The sequence below is a fragment of the Dendropsophus ebraccatus genome, chromosome 8, assembly GCF_027789765.1.
Source record: "Dendropsophus ebraccatus isolate aDenEbr1 chromosome 8, aDenEbr1.pat, whole genome shotgun sequence".
Lineage (NCBI taxonomy): Eukaryota > Metazoa > Chordata > Amphibia > Anura > Hylidae > Dendropsophus > Dendropsophus ebraccatus.
The window spans coordinates 34,996,048-35,013,732 of NC_091461.1; the positions used below are offsets into that span (position 1 = coordinate 34,996,048).

The 17,685-nt window shown below is 39.7% G+C and overlaps 1 protein-coding gene across 1 annotated transcript in view; it reads left to right on the forward strand.

Moving 5' to 3' along the window:
* The window catches only part of COL17A1 (collagen type XVII alpha 1 chain), a 38,295-nt gene that overhangs the window by 17,711 nt on the left and 2,899 nt on the right, over positions 1 to 17,685 (forward strand). The window contains exons 18-55 of the mRNA XM_069981811.1: positions 460 to 651; positions 1,160 to 1,198; positions 2,333 to 2,359; positions 2,750 to 2,776; positions 2,939 to 3,001; positions 3,137 to 3,241; positions 3,585 to 3,647; positions 3,949 to 3,984; positions 4,531 to 4,584; positions 4,791 to 4,826; positions 4,920 to 4,955; positions 5,138 to 5,200; positions 5,901 to 5,936; positions 6,049 to 6,120; positions 7,233 to 7,259; positions 8,245 to 8,280; positions 8,379 to 8,411; positions 8,676 to 8,753; positions 9,559 to 9,594; positions 9,697 to 9,756; positions 10,516 to 10,569; positions 11,074 to 11,214; positions 11,343 to 11,402; positions 11,488 to 11,544; positions 11,679 to 11,714; positions 11,839 to 11,892; positions 11,984 to 12,088; positions 12,683 to 12,730; positions 13,545 to 13,691; positions 13,777 to 13,887; positions 14,277 to 14,360; positions 14,653 to 14,751; positions 15,552 to 15,707; positions 15,878 to 16,021; positions 16,179 to 16,454; positions 16,869 to 17,021; positions 17,112 to 17,183; positions 17,495 to 17,557. Of these exons, the coding sequence (XP_069837912.1) occupies positions 460 to 651; positions 1,160 to 1,198; positions 2,333 to 2,359; positions 2,750 to 2,776; positions 2,939 to 3,001; positions 3,137 to 3,241; positions 3,585 to 3,647; positions 3,949 to 3,984; positions 4,531 to 4,584; positions 4,791 to 4,826; positions 4,920 to 4,955; positions 5,138 to 5,200; positions 5,901 to 5,936; positions 6,049 to 6,120; positions 7,233 to 7,259; positions 8,245 to 8,280; positions 8,379 to 8,411; positions 8,676 to 8,753; positions 9,559 to 9,594; positions 9,697 to 9,756; positions 10,516 to 10,569; positions 11,074 to 11,214; positions 11,343 to 11,402; positions 11,488 to 11,544; positions 11,679 to 11,714; positions 11,839 to 11,892; positions 11,984 to 12,088; positions 12,683 to 12,730; positions 13,545 to 13,691; positions 13,777 to 13,887; positions 14,277 to 14,360; positions 14,653 to 14,751; positions 15,552 to 15,707; positions 15,878 to 16,021; positions 16,179 to 16,454; positions 16,869 to 17,021; positions 17,112 to 17,183; positions 17,495 to 17,557 (2,979 nt within the window). The remainder of the gene's footprint in view (positions 1 to 459; positions 652 to 1,159; positions 1,199 to 2,332; positions 2,360 to 2,749; positions 2,777 to 2,938; positions 3,002 to 3,136; positions 3,242 to 3,584; positions 3,648 to 3,948; positions 3,985 to 4,530; positions 4,585 to 4,790; positions 4,827 to 4,919; positions 4,956 to 5,137; positions 5,201 to 5,900; positions 5,937 to 6,048; positions 6,121 to 7,232; positions 7,260 to 8,244; positions 8,281 to 8,378; positions 8,412 to 8,675; positions 8,754 to 9,558; positions 9,595 to 9,696; positions 9,757 to 10,515; positions 10,570 to 11,073; positions 11,215 to 11,342; positions 11,403 to 11,487; positions 11,545 to 11,678; positions 11,715 to 11,838; positions 11,893 to 11,983; positions 12,089 to 12,682; positions 12,731 to 13,544; positions 13,692 to 13,776; positions 13,888 to 14,276; positions 14,361 to 14,652; positions 14,752 to 15,551; positions 15,708 to 15,877; positions 16,022 to 16,178; positions 16,455 to 16,868; positions 17,022 to 17,111; positions 17,184 to 17,494; positions 17,558 to 17,685) is intronic.

Below are 17,685 nucleotides of genomic sequence, written 5' to 3' on the forward strand. Positions count from 1 at the left end.
GGATTAATGAGCGACCTGAAATATGTCTTCTACAAAGATGTATGATACGTTAGTGCAGTTGCTGCATTGTTAATGGCCCTTTCAGCTTCCCTGGGATGGTCCCATAGACCTACATTATTTGACTTAGTCCCATAACACATACTGACTTATCCTGGCTCATTCTCATAATTGGGACTCATCCTCATATTCAGAACTCAGATTCAGACTGATGAAAACTTTGGATAAGTCCCTCTAAGATATAAAAAGCTTTATTTAGAAGGGCAATATCAGAATAGCTGTAGACCCCCCCCCCCCCCTCCAATAATAAGAATAGTGTTATAGAAGAGTACCTTGGCCGGTCCTGCTAATAGTCATAGTTGATGTTCATAGATGTTCATAGTAAATAACTAATTCCTGAATATAATGAATATCCAACATGTCAAGATGATACAACATGGTTTATGGGTGCTTGTATTATAGGGCAAGACGTGAAGAATTTGAAGGAGCGTGTGGATAACATGGATGGCAAAGCAAAGATGGGTCGCTTGGAATCGAGCCCAGAAATACGCTCCAGTGTAAACGCAAACTATGCCAGCTCATTAGATGGTGCGGGCACTGACAACAGGGAGGCTATATGGATGTTCATCAAGGATAGGATGTCACAAGAAAGAGGTAATGGGTTATGGTAACTTTACTAATCCTGATCAATAGTTTGAGTTGCACATTAGATAAAAAGTAGTGAGGTAGCAATGTTACATATGCTATGGTGAGTTTTAGAAGTGGACGTCGGCATCGGGAGCTGATGCTGTGAGGAGTTACGGTAGAATACATCCGTATTTTCAATATAATAATGCACTCCATTAAAGTCAATGGGAAAATGACCGACAGTACACACACAGTATTGAATAACGCCCATAATAAATTATGACCGTCCTAATAGTGAACATGCTCATTATTTATTTGCTTTTGTAAAATACCTCCATTTATTATTTTCACTCATTTATTTTACTGTGTGTGAACCTAACCTTAAACTAATCTAAGCTCCCAAAGAGCACAAAGGTGTCATCTGAATTTAATTGTTACAGGGATTTAGGAAAAGACACTATCCATAATCAATTGACCATATCTGTGACATACTGATGTGATTTTCTATTAATTTTGGATTTGTGTTTCACAACAGGAACATTCGCTGGCCAGAAAGGTGAACCCGGACAGAAAGGTAAAAATAATGTGAACTCTTCTAATTAGATTGAATAAAGTCAATATTTCTTGACAGGATCTGGATGTGTATCGTACAATTTGGACAGATAATTCAAAACTCAACACTCATAGGCCCAGACTTATCAAAGTCTGGATAGAAACTGGTGTAAACCACTTACAGCAACCAATCACAGCTCAGCTTTCTACCAGAGCTAAATGCTGAGCTGTGATTAGTTGCTATGGGCAGTTTACACCTGTTTCTATTACAGATGTAGGTCCTTGTATGCCTGTGTACAATAACACCACTAGGTGGTAATACTGCAGCACATAGTCATCATGCTACAAGCACTTAGCCAGGAATGATCCAGTGCTACGTTAGTATATTAGTATACATCATTTGCAACCATAAGCATCTTTAAGAACTTTTTTTTCCAGTTTTCTCCAGATTAAGTTTTCGTTTTGTGCACTTAATATTTTTTTTTTTTTTTTTACTATTTTATGTTTGAGTGTTTGCTGTCAGCGAATACAAATATTCATGTTTAAACCCAGAGGTTTATAATATATACAGAATTAGACTGGGTTCACACTGCATTTTGCAGTCTGTTTTATGGGGAAAAAAACTGATGATAAAATGGCTGCAACTATGTGCCATCTATTTGGATATGTTTTTCCATTGACTTCTATTATAAAAAAAAAGGATCAAAGTGGATCTGGTTTTTTTCCACGTTTTTCTGTATGTTAAAAGTAACCATTTAACAACAGATCTGTTAAACAAACTGCAAAATCATTGTGGTTTTCAGAAACAGCACAACCGTTGATACTGCAACTCAGCCCCATTAAAGTGATTGGAGTGGTTGCAATACCACAAACAACCCAAGGGCGGTGCAGTTTTATTTTCCCCCAAGAAACTCGATTTTTTTTAGTTTTGTTGTTTTTTAATCCTGTACAACCCCCTTAAACACCTGGACTGGATTTGGACTGGACTCCATGCAAAAACAATTTACCTACATTGACGCATTGTAGCAAACCCAAAAAAGTAAAGTGCAATGTATACAGGAAAGCATTAAACAGTCGATTATAATAATTACAGAAGTCCAGACAAGACACTAGCTTTGCATGTTTTTACTAAAAAAAATGTTGTGTTCTCTTTTAGGTGACCCAGGAGTGCCAGGAGAAAAAGGTAGGATATCTGTTTTGTGCATTCTTGTATTCATTTGGTATACTGTGATGTGCTATAGGAGGATATAGCTTGGGAATAGCTTGCTTCTGGGGTGGATGACCAATTGGGCAATAAGTCACTTCTTGAGAGCCAATGGGCAGCACCTTCTAGTCCGCATTTATTGAAGTGTAAGTGCAGGGCTTGTAATATATCTACCCAAACCACCTGTATAATGGCTGTAGTAACTAACAAGGGGCCCATGGCCTATAGCACTCAGGGGGGGGGGGATCCCTGTTAGTTTGCCCCTGCGTGATATTTCCAACTGTACACATTTGTCTTACGAGATAATGGTGTAAATATATGGTTATGCTTTACAGTCATTAATATATTTATTTTATTGTACTCATATAGGTGACAGAGGCTACCAAGGACCCCAAGGTAAGGAACAAGTACACCCTACACCTAAGTATAGATGGAGGGGCTATTATACAGACTGGATACTCCCTGTGCAGTTGTGTGCATTCTATATGGCCACCTATATACTATTCTACTGGTTTTTGTTAGTTCTTCTGCTACAATTAATCTGTGATTTTCTTATAGGAACTCCAGGTCTTATCGGACATCCCGGAGCAGATGGACCTAAAGGGCAGAAAGGCAATCCAGGTAAGAGATTTGTATAAAAAAAGGAATATTTTGTAACAAGAGATAAACACATAAAATCTTAATGGTGTCAGTATATTTCAGGTCTTCTAGGGGTTATTGTCTGGACCTTATGTACCATAACCATTGTTATTGTAGGTGATGCTGGTATTGAGGGTCCACCTGGACAGAGAGGAAGAGATGGCACGGCTGGACCTCGCGGTGAACCTGGACCTCCTGGGGTTGGAGAAAAGGGTGACCGAGGTAAAATATTACTTCTATATACATAAACAGGACATGTATAGAGGTGTTAGTGACCATTACCAATTAATTAATTAAGAATACAGGGCTCTTACTTGTGAAATGATAATGTAGTGTGCTCTCTAGATCTATATTAGAAATGTAGCATTATCTTTAGATACAGGGATGCTTTCATGGATGTATAGCAGAGCTGAGCCTAGTTTGTCAGCTATCGTAACTAGAACATCACAATATGTAACTGACAGCAAGCCTACTAAACAGACCTTACTACAGCCGGCAAATATAGCTCTGCTACATCTGGAACTTCTATGAATATCTTCTCAAGTCTAATTGATTTGCTCAACAGGCTTACCAGGTGACCCAGGTGTGCCAGGAACTGCTGGTGTGCCAGGACCTATGGGACTTAAAGGTAAGATGTATATATATAATCATATAATACAGTATATGTATCTAGACCGTTTACCCAGTTACCCCATATAAGCAATAATGGGAGAGATGCCAAGCCGATCTGTACTATGTTTCCAGTCTCAGGAATCCTTAGGTAGCGATAATCCACTTTTATGTAAATCAGATTGATTTGATTCATTCTCAGGTTGGGTGGTGCCGACTCTTATTGAGGAGATCAGTCATATTCAGGCAATGTTTAATGGGAACAAAATAGAAAATTTGCACATGAGTTGGCTTTACTAATCTGTATTTGTCATCTGCAGGTTTAATGGGTCTTCAAGGTCCTCAGGGTCTTCCAGGTATGTAGCAACATAAAATGTAAGAGTTATAAAAGGAAATTTAATGGAAAGTAATTTTGATTTCCTCTTACTAAAAATGTAGGCCCCACAGTTGAAGCTAAGAAATTTTTTATTATATAGCTCCAAATTCTCTGCAAATGGAGTGAAAATTATAAAATTTGGTCTAACTGCAATCACCACTAGGGGGAGCTTCTGTATACTGCATTATCATTGAGATCAATGTACACACAGCATGCAGTAGCTTCCTCTAGTGGTGACTGGAGGCAGCCAGAATATTATCGCTTAACTCTAGGTTTTTGCAATAGCTCTATATGGATACAACAACCCCGACCAACTGCTAGAAAGATATTTTTATATTTAGACAAAAAATATTGTGTTTACTAGTGGATATTCATTTTTATTTACTAGTAAGTATATTTCTAAGAAGAGATGGTCCATCACCAATATAAAGTGATATGACTCAAAACACTACCCAGATAGGTCTATCAGCTCTTATTATGGCTCCTAATTTGTGTAAAAATTTAAGCAATATTGATTTTCCAATAGGAACCCCCGGTCAACAAGGTTTCAGAGGAGACGTTGGAGCGCCAGGGCCTAAAGGTAGGATTGTATTTTAGTGAAGTGATCCACCCTGATATCTATTTACAATTTACTATGTACAAGATACAATTCCTTGTATAACAAAAAAACAACAGCGCCATCTGCTGGCTATAATAATATGAAACACAGTCCAATCACATGGATGCTGTGAATATTACAGTAAGCGTGTTTCCTACACCGCTGAAAATAATGTTTTCTTCTACTAGGTGACAAAGGATCTATTGGACCACCTGGAAATAAAGGTAGCGACTTACATTCTGTAACCAGTATTGGGTAATTTCCTGCATTACTTCTCCTCACATCCAATATAATGTTGTGTAATGATTGTATTCTAGGTGACACCGGTGACAAGGGAGGTCGGGGACTCACAGGTGAGTAAAACAAATGATCTGCTGTGAACAAGAACTTTGTTAAGGCCAAAACGCACCCGCATTTTATACACAAAGCATGAAGTGTGACCTGCAGGATGTAGCGTGCCATTTAAGAATTGATTAGGCCCTTATTTTTTCTGCTGTGTCTCTGTATAACCCAGCCTTGTATTTCTTATCCACAGGAGATCCAGGACCAAGAGGATTACCAGGACCCACCGGAGAACCAGGAGCTAAAGGTTCAGCAGGTAGGATATGGGAATACCAACACCAAGATTATTCATTCCCTATAACAAAGACTGACCTGCCAAGACAATGTGCGATAATGCTTCCATTGAAGCCGCAGGTACTCATGATAAGTAGATATCTCCTGTGCAGTAAGTGAGTTTAGTTCAAGTTTTATATGGCAATATATATACCGTCTGTATGTCATAGATACTGTACATCTTATACATGTAAAAATAATGAAAAGCTGCAGTTTTCAGATTTGCCACTAGATGTCAGAACACTATAGTGAAGATTATAGACAGTGACCATTAGTCAGATTATTTTATCCGTTTTTATTCTCTTAAATTATGTTATGTAACGATATACCAATATAATAATAACAACGTGAAAGTTGTAGCCACTCCGGATTTATCTCTATTGTAAAGAAGCATGTGGAGGTCTATGAGAAGAGGGCGCTGTGTTCTTTTTATGCCACAGTAACCGCCGCTTACATTGGCATTGCTTTGTGATGATTTTCATTAAGGTTAGGTAGAAATGACGGCCATCTTTTATAAGAACATCTGTCAATGCGAAAATAACGGCCATTATGTTTGAAATAACTGACGTTATTTGCACGATGAAGACCGATCTTATGAAAGATGGCCATCATTTTTACTTAGTGTGAACCTAGCCTCAAGCAAATTGACAACAATATTGAATTATTTTTATGTTTCCCTTCAGGACCTCCTGGACCGGATGGACATCAAGGCCAACGAGGTAATCTATAACCAACATATGGGAGCAGCCGTCATATAGAGACCTGAAAATACAAACCACAGTTCAGTACAAAGAGAAAATATATATTCATAAAGCATATTTCTGATTTTAGGTGAACAAGGTCCTATTGGACAACCAGGACCAAGAGGTCCACCAGGATCATCAGGAGACCCAGGCCTGCCAGGTAAGTTTTGAATGCCTTTTGTTGCCTGTAGACTTTGTTTTATATTGTGGATCCTGCCCTTGCCGCTTCTTGCTATTTTTGTTATTTGAAGGAACCCATTGGGCCTCATTTACTAACAATTCGTCAGTTATAAGCCATTATGCTGTTGTTTTTGTTTTTTGTGCCAAATTCATTAATGTGACGCACGCCCTTTGTAAATCTGGAAGGTTTCTCACAGGACAAAATTAAAGCCTGACCATCGCGTCACGCTTTTAGAATAGAAAACCTGTCAAAAAATTACTGTTTGCTGATCTGTTGGTTGTGGGTTTAAAGGACACATCTATGACACGCCCACTTGGCAGGTTTTCGGTCAAAAAAGAGAGGTTTGTTGACATATTGTGTCGCATTCCTTTAGTAAATGTGTCGGCCCACTAAAAATGGACATAAAATGGACAAAAACCTGACAATCCAACTATAATCAGTCCCATTATGTCTAATATTAAACCCTCAGACTGTCACTTTAAATTTTACTCCTCCTCCTTATTTACCTTAACCAATTGCAGCTGACTCCTCCCCTACAGGATATTCAGTCTCCGCCCACTTTCTAACCGAAGACAAAAAAGCATAGAATAGAGACTGAATTCAATGGCATTTTAACCTTTGATTACACCTGAATATTATTATTGAAAAAGAATGTTGTAACCTAATACATGTAGTCTGGGAACAAAACACATGTATTTACAAAAAAAAAAAAAAGTGATCAGTCCCTTGAAGGGTAAAGTTAAAAGGAAATAAATAAACTAGAATCAAGAATAATCCTGATGCTGTCTCATCTGACTTCTCGTAGCCACAAGGCATCCATGGCTATTTGCTGGGACTGTCCATGCACGCCTTGTGATGGGCACAAAATGTCACTGAGAGTTTAAAGCATAAATAATTCATTTTGTGCCGAGGCCCACAAAGCATCAGGTATCCGGTTCCACATAATCCTTCCTGTTTAGTTGTCTCTTGTATTATTCATATAGGGAAAGCAAATCCTCTTAGAAAGCTGGTTCTCCTGGCACAATAGTTACGTTACTGTTTAGTTACATAAACTAATAGATACAATTACCTTGTTTGTGCTTTATTTTTAGGACTACCCGGAGCACAGGGCCCACCAGGTAATATAACTCTACTGTGGTCTATTGTGTGAGATATGGCTGGTAAAACAAATGTACAGTCTCATATATACAGTACTATCTACTGTAAATAATATATTGAGGGCACATTCATGTCATAGAGGGGCTTGTGTGCTGCTGCTTTCCCTCTACTAGACCTGGCCTAGGTATTTGAATATAGGGTCATCACTTTATGCTCAATTGGAGGTGTATCAGGAAATAGACCCCCAGTAATCAGCTGATCACCTAGATCAGGGGTGTCAAACTCACAACCCTCCAGCTGTTGCAAAATTCCCAGCAATTCCTAACATGGCCTTTAGCTGGATGATGGGATTTGTAGTTTTTCAGCAGCTGGAGGGCCACAGGTTTTACACCTGGGGGACATCCCTTTGATCCCGTAACTGATTTGGGTAGTCCCGCCCCCAGTGCACCAAAACATCTAATTAGCATGAGGACTAAACTGCTAAAAGCTCAGGAACTGCATTGAGGATGGAGGTAAGAACCTTACCTTCATCCTCAGCACCCTGTACGCTATAGGGAGATATCAGCAGGTTAGAGTTTTCCTGCTTTAAGGACATTTTGGACAGGTCCTGAAGGGGTTAGAAGAGCACTAAACCCAAATTAAAATGCATGTAAAGTACTTAAATGTGCTTCTAATGTATGACCAGCTGTTTGTAACCATCATGAAACTCAAAGATCCTCACCAATCAGATGAAATCTGTTGGGCAGCAAATGTACATTTCCTCTACAGTGCCACCACAGGAGAAATGAGGTATTACACAGCTCCCATTTAGATCAATGAGTAAGAGTGTTTGTTACAGCTCACTCTCTGGCTAAGAGATAAGCGTCCTGAATAATAGGCACATGTCTATACCCTAGTACAATATTTGATGAAGGATTTTCCAAGCCAGACAACCCCTTTAACAGTAAAAGTACATGATCATTTTGTCATTGTTCCCCAAATGTAATATTTCTGTTTTTTTTTCAGGACCACCCGGCAACCCAGGACGAGCAGGATCTAAAGGTATAGGAGATGTATTTCATACAGTAATATCTATTGCTATAACAGTACAACCAGCATCTCACTATAATGCACTATTTTTTTTCCTATTTATTTTATAGGTGATGCCGGCGAGCCCGGAAGAGTCTCTTCAGGTGTGTAATAGTAATGATTATTATTATTTTTAATTGGGAAAACGATCTTCTTTATTTTAGTAATAGCACCACACCTATCCACAGGTTGTGTTTGGTATTGCAGCCCAATTAAGTTCACAGGAGCTGAAGAACAATAAATCAGACACAACCCATGGAATGGTGTGATTGTTCTCTGAAATTTTGGTATTTTCTGAAAAATATTGTATTATGTTTTTTTTCTCTCCTTGTGTATATAAAATTTTCTTCATACCTTTTTGTTTCCAGATGGTGGATCCTATGCTATACCTGGACCACCAGGACCAGCAGGACCTGTGGGACCCCCAGGATCACCAGGAGTTCCAGGTATGTTTGCACATCAGTCATCCCAGATTGGCGCATGATGTTTATAGACTGGATGCGTGTGAATACGAGGGCCGTCTATGGGACAGCAATGGGGCCTGAGGAGAGAGGGGGGCCAGCCAGGATGGCTAAGGGCCCTATTCCACCAAACGATTATCGTTTGCATATCATTAACGATTAACGATCTCAAACGACCACTATTGCGAAAGACCTGAAAACGTTCACTCATTTCCATTGAACGATAATCGTTACTTATGATCGTAATTGCGATCGTTTTTTCTTCGCTATTTATTCGCTATTGCATTCGTATCTATTGCGAACGACCGAACGATGTCTTATTCAACGCGAACGATTTGCGAACGAGCAACGATAAAAATAGGTCCAGGTCTTTTAAAGCGATCAACGATTTCTCGTTCGGTCGTTAATCGTTAACTGCATTTCAACCGAACGATTATCGTTTAGATTCGAACGATTTAACGATAATCTGAACGATAATCGTCCAGTGGAATAGGGCCCTTACTCTGTGTATACTATCAGCCCATTTCAATAGTCCATAAATAGTCAAACAGAAACATGGCAAATGAAGCCAAGGATTTTGGTAAGGAGTTGGGGCAACAAATTGGCACATTCTATACTATGTGGTTAGTAATGTGTAGTTAACCAGCACAACAAGGGAGCCTTATTGTAATCTTTACCCATAGGAACCCCTGCATGATGTGTGTATAATGGCAGCGTTCCCCTCTTTGTTACCCTCTATCCTCATTGTTACATTACAAATCATTATAATAATATTTATGGTGTTTTATAGGCGTTGTTGGTCAATCTGGCCTTCCAGGAACACCAGGTAAGAGACTTAAGCTACCTTTAGTTTAAAAAAAATTAAAATGTATTTATTTATTTTTTGGTAAATTGAAATGGTTCTTTACCACATCATTTATTTCTCTAGGTCTTAAGGGAGCAAGAGGAGATCCTGGAGAGCCCGGAATTTCATATTCAAGATCAGAGAGTAAGCTCATTCACTTTGCTTAGTCTTAAAGGGGATGTAACATCTATATTTTTTTATTGATCAGAACCAGATACTGGAACATGTACTTTTTTTGTAATCTGTTTATAATTTCTGATCTACTGCTGTCACCTGTCGCTGTATTTCTGTACAGATCACTTTTTCTCCTTATCATGACAGACAGACCAGGAAGTCTCAGCTTAGGTTTAGGACTAGTAATGGGAATAATTTTATAATATAGATAGTACTGTGAAAAATTAAAACATCAAAAAAATAAAAAGAAAATGTTTTGTTTTGTTTTAATTATTTAAACAATAGGTAATTTTCTGTTGACATATTCCCTTTGAAATTACTTCTGTACTGTTAAGAACCACTGAAGACACAGACACAGGGAAGGGAAACCATCAGCAGGATGACTCTGCTCTAACTGCTGACAGGCTCCCCAGTTCTGTATTCTCTAAAGCACTTGGGGTGAAGTGTCACTGGATAGCTCCGCCCTACCCAGCCCTCTATAATTGACATGTTTTTCCCTGTACATTAGTAGAATCCTTTGATTCTACCCCTACCCCTTAGATTCTGTCATTGCCCACAAGCCAGTGTTATATCCATGTTTTCTCTAAAACGTGAGAATAAACCACAGTTCAATAGGAACAGGACACCTGTCACTAAACCATACCACCCATTGTTTAGGCTTGTTGACAGGCTCCCTATATGCAACATAATAACATAAAGTGGAAAGTGACATATTGTTATTCTTTACAGGCCAGTATGCAGCACAGCAAGTTCCAGGACCCCCAGGCCCACCAGGCCCCCCAGGTAAGACACTCAACCATTAGTCAAACTTTCCACTTTAAGCAAAAACTTGAGGGATTATGATAACATCAAACCTAAACAATAGTTCATCTAATGATAGTCAGTGTAGTCACAGTGTGACCTGCAAGATAACATGATCACAACACTACCAAATTTGATTTGTTTTTTGTTGCAAGTTGCAATTTTGCCAGCATTAGCCTCAGTGCAAATCATGTGCAACTTATATTTTTTACCAGCTGAATGACAACTGTAAGAAAGTCACGTGCTACCCCAACAACAGGTCAAGAGGGTGGTCCCCAGCGGATTCTGTCCACCCCACCGACCTTGATTAAAAGATCTCTTCCTGTTTGGGCATAGGGAGAAGTCTATCAATCAAGGCTGGCAGGGTAGGGGGAAATGATGCTGGGCACCACCCCCATAACTCGTGGTTCAGGCTGCATGAAAATGATAACTGGTTCCCTTTATTTGCTTTAGCAAGAATTAACCCTAGATTTTATTTGATACTAGGAGCCTCAATTCAAGGTCCACCAGGACAAGCAGGTGCTCAAGGTCCTCCTGGTCCTCAAGGCCCACCAGGTCCCGCAGGTCAAACAGGTCCCGCAGGCCCAGCTGGCCCAGCAGGCCCTGCAGGTCCCGCAGGCCCACCAGGTAAGATATGATATTACAATCCTGTAACTATGATATCAAGTTCATAAGACAATCCAGAGAATCTTACACTTTCAGCTTAGCACATGCAATAATTGATTGAGAAACATATTTATTTTTCATGTGTTCAGGAGAAGGTAAACAAGGACCCCCAGGCCCACCAGGCCCAGCAGGAGCTGCATCTACAGCAGGTATGAGAACGTTCTTATTATAAGTGTCTCAACACACTGTAAAGAATTCCTCATAATCAAAACTGTTATCATGTTGTTTATACAGAAGGAACGGCTGGTCCTCCTGGCTCTCCCGGCACACCAGGAGTTAAAGGAGACCCAGGTAAGAATCCTGAAGAAAACCATAATGTGGTGGATGGACAGGGAGAACATAGCTGTAACATAACACATCTATGCTCCGTATTATACTCTGAACTCTTAACGCATCCTAACCATCCCTTTGTTTTCTATTTATAGGTGATCCAGGTCAAAGAGGACCTCCAGGTCAACCAGGTACAACACACACGCATTATACTTTTTACCTTTTTCTTTTTAGTACTTTTACTATAAATGTAATTTTAGTACAATAGTGATGGCTACAGGATTCTTTGTAACCATCTCCCTCTATATTATATAGGACAACCAGGTGATCCAGGTGCACCAGGAATTCAAGGACCACCAGGCCGTGATGGTCAGTTTCATTACATTTATAATTTGTTGGTAACATTACCATTATGAAACCTATAGACATATACTAATACAATTATTCAATAACATTGTAGGAGCCTCAACTGTTGGACCAGCTGGACCCCCAGGCAATCCAGGATCACCAGGTTCACCAGGAGGACCTGGAAGCCCTGGTTCACCAGGACCACCAGGAGAAAGAGGTATGATATATTATATTCAATTTTTTTGTATGTACATATGGACATAACCCCATGCTACATCAACATCAGTTTAAGAGTAGATGGTTCAAAGCTCTATCCTATTGGCTTTTGCTCTGTTTGCTCTACTTTGCATATAGAGATTGCCCACATCTCCTTTGTCCATGAGCTTTGTCTGATATTGGATCTCATTTTGACTGAGTGGCGCTATTTCTCAGAGAAAAAGAGACCCTATTTTCTAATTGTAGACAATCACTTTATAGTAGTTATTTGGCAACAGGTAACCCTCCCCTCCGTAACATAACATAAATGCACATTAACCAGGCTGACATCTCTCATAATACTCCAGCCTCATTGGTTGGGCCAAAAGCCTTGCCAAAAGTGTCCCTTGGTTTACCAGATGTTAATTTATACCTTTGAGAAATTACTCTCATTTAAGAACCTAATGCTCTTAAGCCAGTGCCAGTAACAGTGCCACCATAAGTATGGCATTCACAGTGCCCCAAAAAAATATCAGCAACAGTACCGCCCACTGTGCCACATAACATGCGTTACTAGCCACATTCAGCCTTATGTAATTGTTCATTACTCTTGCAGGTGAAGCTGGAATCCCAGGCGCTCCCGGTATACCAGGAAGTTCTAGAGGTGAGAAGTTGTCTATGTACATTTACACAGTTGCTTTGAATAGATAGAATGTATTTGCCCTTGTGGTCCCAAACCACCTCTGCTGTAAGTCATAGCCAGTACCATGTTAAATATAATGCAAAGAAATCTTTATTTGGCGGATATAACAAAGCAGGATGCATTTTGGCCAATGGAGAAAGGCTCATGCCGAAACACATTTTATATTTGCAGAATAAGGTTTTCTTTGCCTTGCATTCAAGATACATAGGTGTCGGGACTTCTTTTTGTAATTTGCTCCCTGGGATTTCCAGTTTGTCGGTAGTGACCACCTCTGAACATTACTCCAGCTTAAGGATAGGGTAAAAGTAGGATATTGTGGGGGTCCGACCTTTGTACCCCCTGCCTATCTCTGTATCGGGCCCCAAGCTTCTGTATTATAAATAGAGCCGCGGGTATGGCACATGAACCGCGGGTCTATTCATTCCTATGAGCGAAGGGAAGTGCTCAGTATGCTGGAAGAGCGCTGTACTCAGGTCTTTCTGTCATTCCATAGAGCCTCAGGTCATGTGCCGTACCCGTGGCTTTTTTTCATAATACAGAAGCTGGGGCCCAATAAGAAGATCAGCAGGGGATACAGAGGTCAAACCCCCCACATTATCCTACTTTACCCTATCCTGTGGATAGGGAAAAAGTACATTTTTCCTGGAAAACCTCTCTAAGTTTCTTTGCCTGTTTTCTTCATACATAATAATATTTCGCAATAGGAGAAATCACTGTGGCATATATTGTTCTATAGAAAACCGTACAAGTGTATAACCTCTTTTATCTATTTTAGGCCCACCTGGCGCAAGACCTGGCCAAGGCTCACCAGGATCACCTGGTCCACCTGGTCCTCCTGGGCCCCCTGGTCCTCCTGGAGCTCCTGGTGATGCTGGCCGTGGAGCAGAAGAAGTTCAACAATATATTGCCCAATATCTTCAAAGTAAGAAACCCTGGAAATGAAAGGTTACGGATATAGACCTAACCCTAACCAACCAAGAGATTAAATCTAAAACATTTGTATTTAGGTGAAAATGTCAGAAATTACTTGATTGGGCCTCAGGGACCACCAGGGCCACCAGGTGGACAGGAAGTGGATTATGCAGAACTAGCCAGCCGGGTCATGAGCTACATAAGAGGTAAAATGTAGAAGACTGTCGGCAGCAAAAGACCACCTGGTCCGTCTAGTCTGCTCCTATATCATTTCCTTTTCATTTTTATCTTTGGATAGATATATGTTTATCTCATGGAAAAAAATTACCGCCAACATCTAACAAATAATGAGCCAAAGCGATTCTATTGTCAATGACTAAGCACATTTACTGCTGAGAGTCATGGTTTGAGTAACTTTTTTATGTTACTCAATGACAAAGAAAAAAATTACATAGGAAAAATCTTACAACTGGGTCTTTTTGACCGAATGATAATTAGATATGGCCTCTTCTATACACTATGGTGGACCTGGATGCATGCGGTTATGGCGAATATTGTAAAGAGCATATTAATAAAGTGATTTTTTTTTAACTAGGTTCAGGATTAACATCAACCGATGGTGCAGGATCAATCGCGGGACCTCCAGTCACATACGAAGAAATCTTATCCATGTTGCAGAGTAAGTATTTTACTTGCGTTATTATTGTAATGGGTTATTTAAATCTCATAAATGGTGTGTCAGTCCCGTAACTGAGTCAGAAACTCGTTCTAACAAGCGGTGGGCGTGTGATTAGCCAGAGCCTGACCAAAAATTTTGCCATGTAAAAAAGTTTTTTTTCAAATTACAGTAACACTTTTAAAATCCTGGACAATATGAGAATATAAATAATCACTTTATAGAATTTACTCATGAAAACTAATAAAAACAAAAATAAGTCAGGCAGACTAATAAAGTCATTGATGTTTTATAGACCACGGATTGAAAATTGGCCTTCCAGGACCCCCTGGTCCACCAGGATTGCCAGGACTACCAGGATCGGGATATGGTGACTTAACAGCTTTACTTCAAAGTAAGAAAAACTTTTTATAAGTGGGGAAGATCCGTTGCACATCATGTACTTCTCCATGTTATAGCCAGTAGTGCAAATGCTAACAGACTTAATGGAAGCTTGTCATAGGTTCCAATCCCTAAACACACCCTTCCTGGCTTGATTGACATCCTACAGGCAATGCTAGAGCTGGCTTGTAATAACATGTCATGGCATGTGGGACATCAAGCCAGGAAAGGCGTGATTAGGGGCCGGACTATGTGACTCTTTATTATTTCGCTATGCCCAAATGACTCTTTACTACTAATTTACATACAGGGTGTGTTATGTTATAAGTTTAGTTCCTATATGATGCAGCAATGGGCAAATTATACAATTACATATTTAGAATACTGTTACCATCCAACATAACAGGCTCTGCTTTGTTGCTTCGTTGTTCCTCCGCTGATCCTCCATTGTTCCTCTTAAAACTGGACGTCACAGTTTTTCTTGTCAATGGGGTGTGTCCCCACACAGTCTAACTGACACTACCTAATGAGTTATAAAAACATCAGGCCATTTTGGGACACACCCTATTGACAGAAGTCAAAAGCAGAGTTAAAAAAAAAAGTGCAAAATCTTTGTTTTGTGGTAAAATAGATATGTCAGTCCTATTTAGTTACTGACTTAGTAAATATGTAAGCTTTACTATATTTATCATGTCACAAGATATTCTTTTATAAAATTTTGATCAATGAGAATTTACACAAAATAGTACTCCTTACACAATCAGGTAACAACGTTGTGGTAATAACAATGTGTTTTCCATTGATTTTTTTCAGCATCTGAATTCAGAGGAGTTATTGGCCAACCCGGACCACCAGGTCAACCTGGACGTCCAGGTCGCCCTGGCCCACCAGGACCAATGGGACCTCCTGGACCACCAGGCACTAGTTTGACAAGCTTTAATCAACAAGACCTCACCACCTACCTGCAGAGTAAGTTCAGGGCTAAGTCATATAATAAATAAAATAGTGGCAACTATTTGTTACATACATCTTATTAGTATACAAAAAAAAACAAAAAAAAAACCTTACAAACTAAAATACATATACATATGAATGTGATTTATCGTGTAGATTATATAAACCACTTTTTTTTTACTTAGGTACTGGATTTATGGTTGGCCCTCCTGGCCCACCAGGGCCTCCAGGACCACAAGGACCAGCTAGCAATGGAGGAAGCCTGGTCTCTTATGCTGAGGACCTCAGGAGTGATCGCTTAAAGACTGAGCTAATGGAGTACCTGACAAGTAAATATATATATTATTATTCTAAAGCAGAAAAATATATATATTTTCACTCAAGGATTTATGCTTAAAAAATAAGTAGTATTCTGATATAGAAGGATGTAAGTCCTGTATATGACAAGTGTATTTATAATGTAAACAATTGTAAATTCTTCAACAGGTGACAACATTCGTAGATACATCTCTGGGCCACCCGGACCACCTGGCCCTCCTGGGCCTCAAGGTCTAAGAGGTCCTAAGGGAGACAGTGGAATGATAATATCATCAGGCTCATCATCAGGATTATCATCAGGCTCATCATCAGGATTATCATCAGGATCATCATCAGGATTTTCATCATCAGGATCATCATCAGGGTCATCGTCAGGATTCTCTTCATCTTCGTTCGCAATAGATTATACTGAAGTTGCATCTCGTGTGGCCGAACAGTTCCAAAGTAAGTTCTTAGTTGAGAGAAGAACTGTGAAGAACTATTGCATGGGCTCCACCATTGTTAGGATGTGTGGGAGGTTGGACCCCCCACTGTATGCCATCACTATTTTGGTGGAGTAACTGGTAGGAGCCGAACAGTTCCAAAGTAAGCTCTTATTTGAGAGAACTGTAAAGAACTAGTGCATGGGCTCCACCATTGTTAGGATGTGTTTGGGGGGGTCGGACCCCCCACTATATGCCATCACTATTTTGGTGGAGTAACTGGTAAGAGCCGATTACACTACTTATAAGATTGGCTTTCAGGATTAGTGTTTTCAGATGATTTTGACTCGATACAATGGTCTAAGAATACAGAAGATGTTCATGTGTGTCCATGTTTGCAGAGCAATCATGTAAAAATTTGGTCTCTGTATCTTAGGCCAAGGACTCTTTGGAGATATGTCTTTAGGATTTCAAAGATCTACTATACCTGGACCTCAAGGGCCTCCAGGACCACCAGGACCACCCGGAATCTGTCAAGTATATGCAACCCATGCAAACATCACTACTGATCTGATGGAAGTTTTCAGACGTAAGGAAGACATTATATATATTATCTGATATTATTTATTTCTATAAGTGACTGGCAACACAACTAACAACTTGCTATTTTATTTGACAGGTCATGGTACCATTCAAGGACCACCTGGTTTACCAGGACAGAAGGGAGACAGAGGATTCCCTGGTCTCAAAGGTAAGACATATTTAGATAACATATTCACGAGAATTTTGTCTTTTTAACAGAATAAATAAATAAATGCACATGTACACCAGTTCACCACTGAAGAACCAATACCCATTTCTAGTAGGTTCTGTTGGAGGTGTCATCACTTTTGAATGGAAACCTCACCAGAACCATAAAAGAACTTGTTATAAGTCAGTGGTGTCTGATGATTCTGGCATTAAGTCATGGCTTCCATTACAAATTGAAGCCATTACTCCAAGGAGAAGACAGCCTAAGGTTAGCAAAGGCTTTCACATATTAAATGTGTTATGTTTCTACAGGTGACAGAGGAGAACAAGGTCGTGTTGGGCCCCAAGGACCCAGAGGTCCAAGAGGAGAGAAAGGTACAGTATCCCATCATTTCAACACTTCATGCTATACATCGATATTGGTCTTCACACTTCTCAATAATCTAGTTTTTCTTGGAAACACTATACATTTCAACCCCAAGTATGTAATGTAATGGTAGACC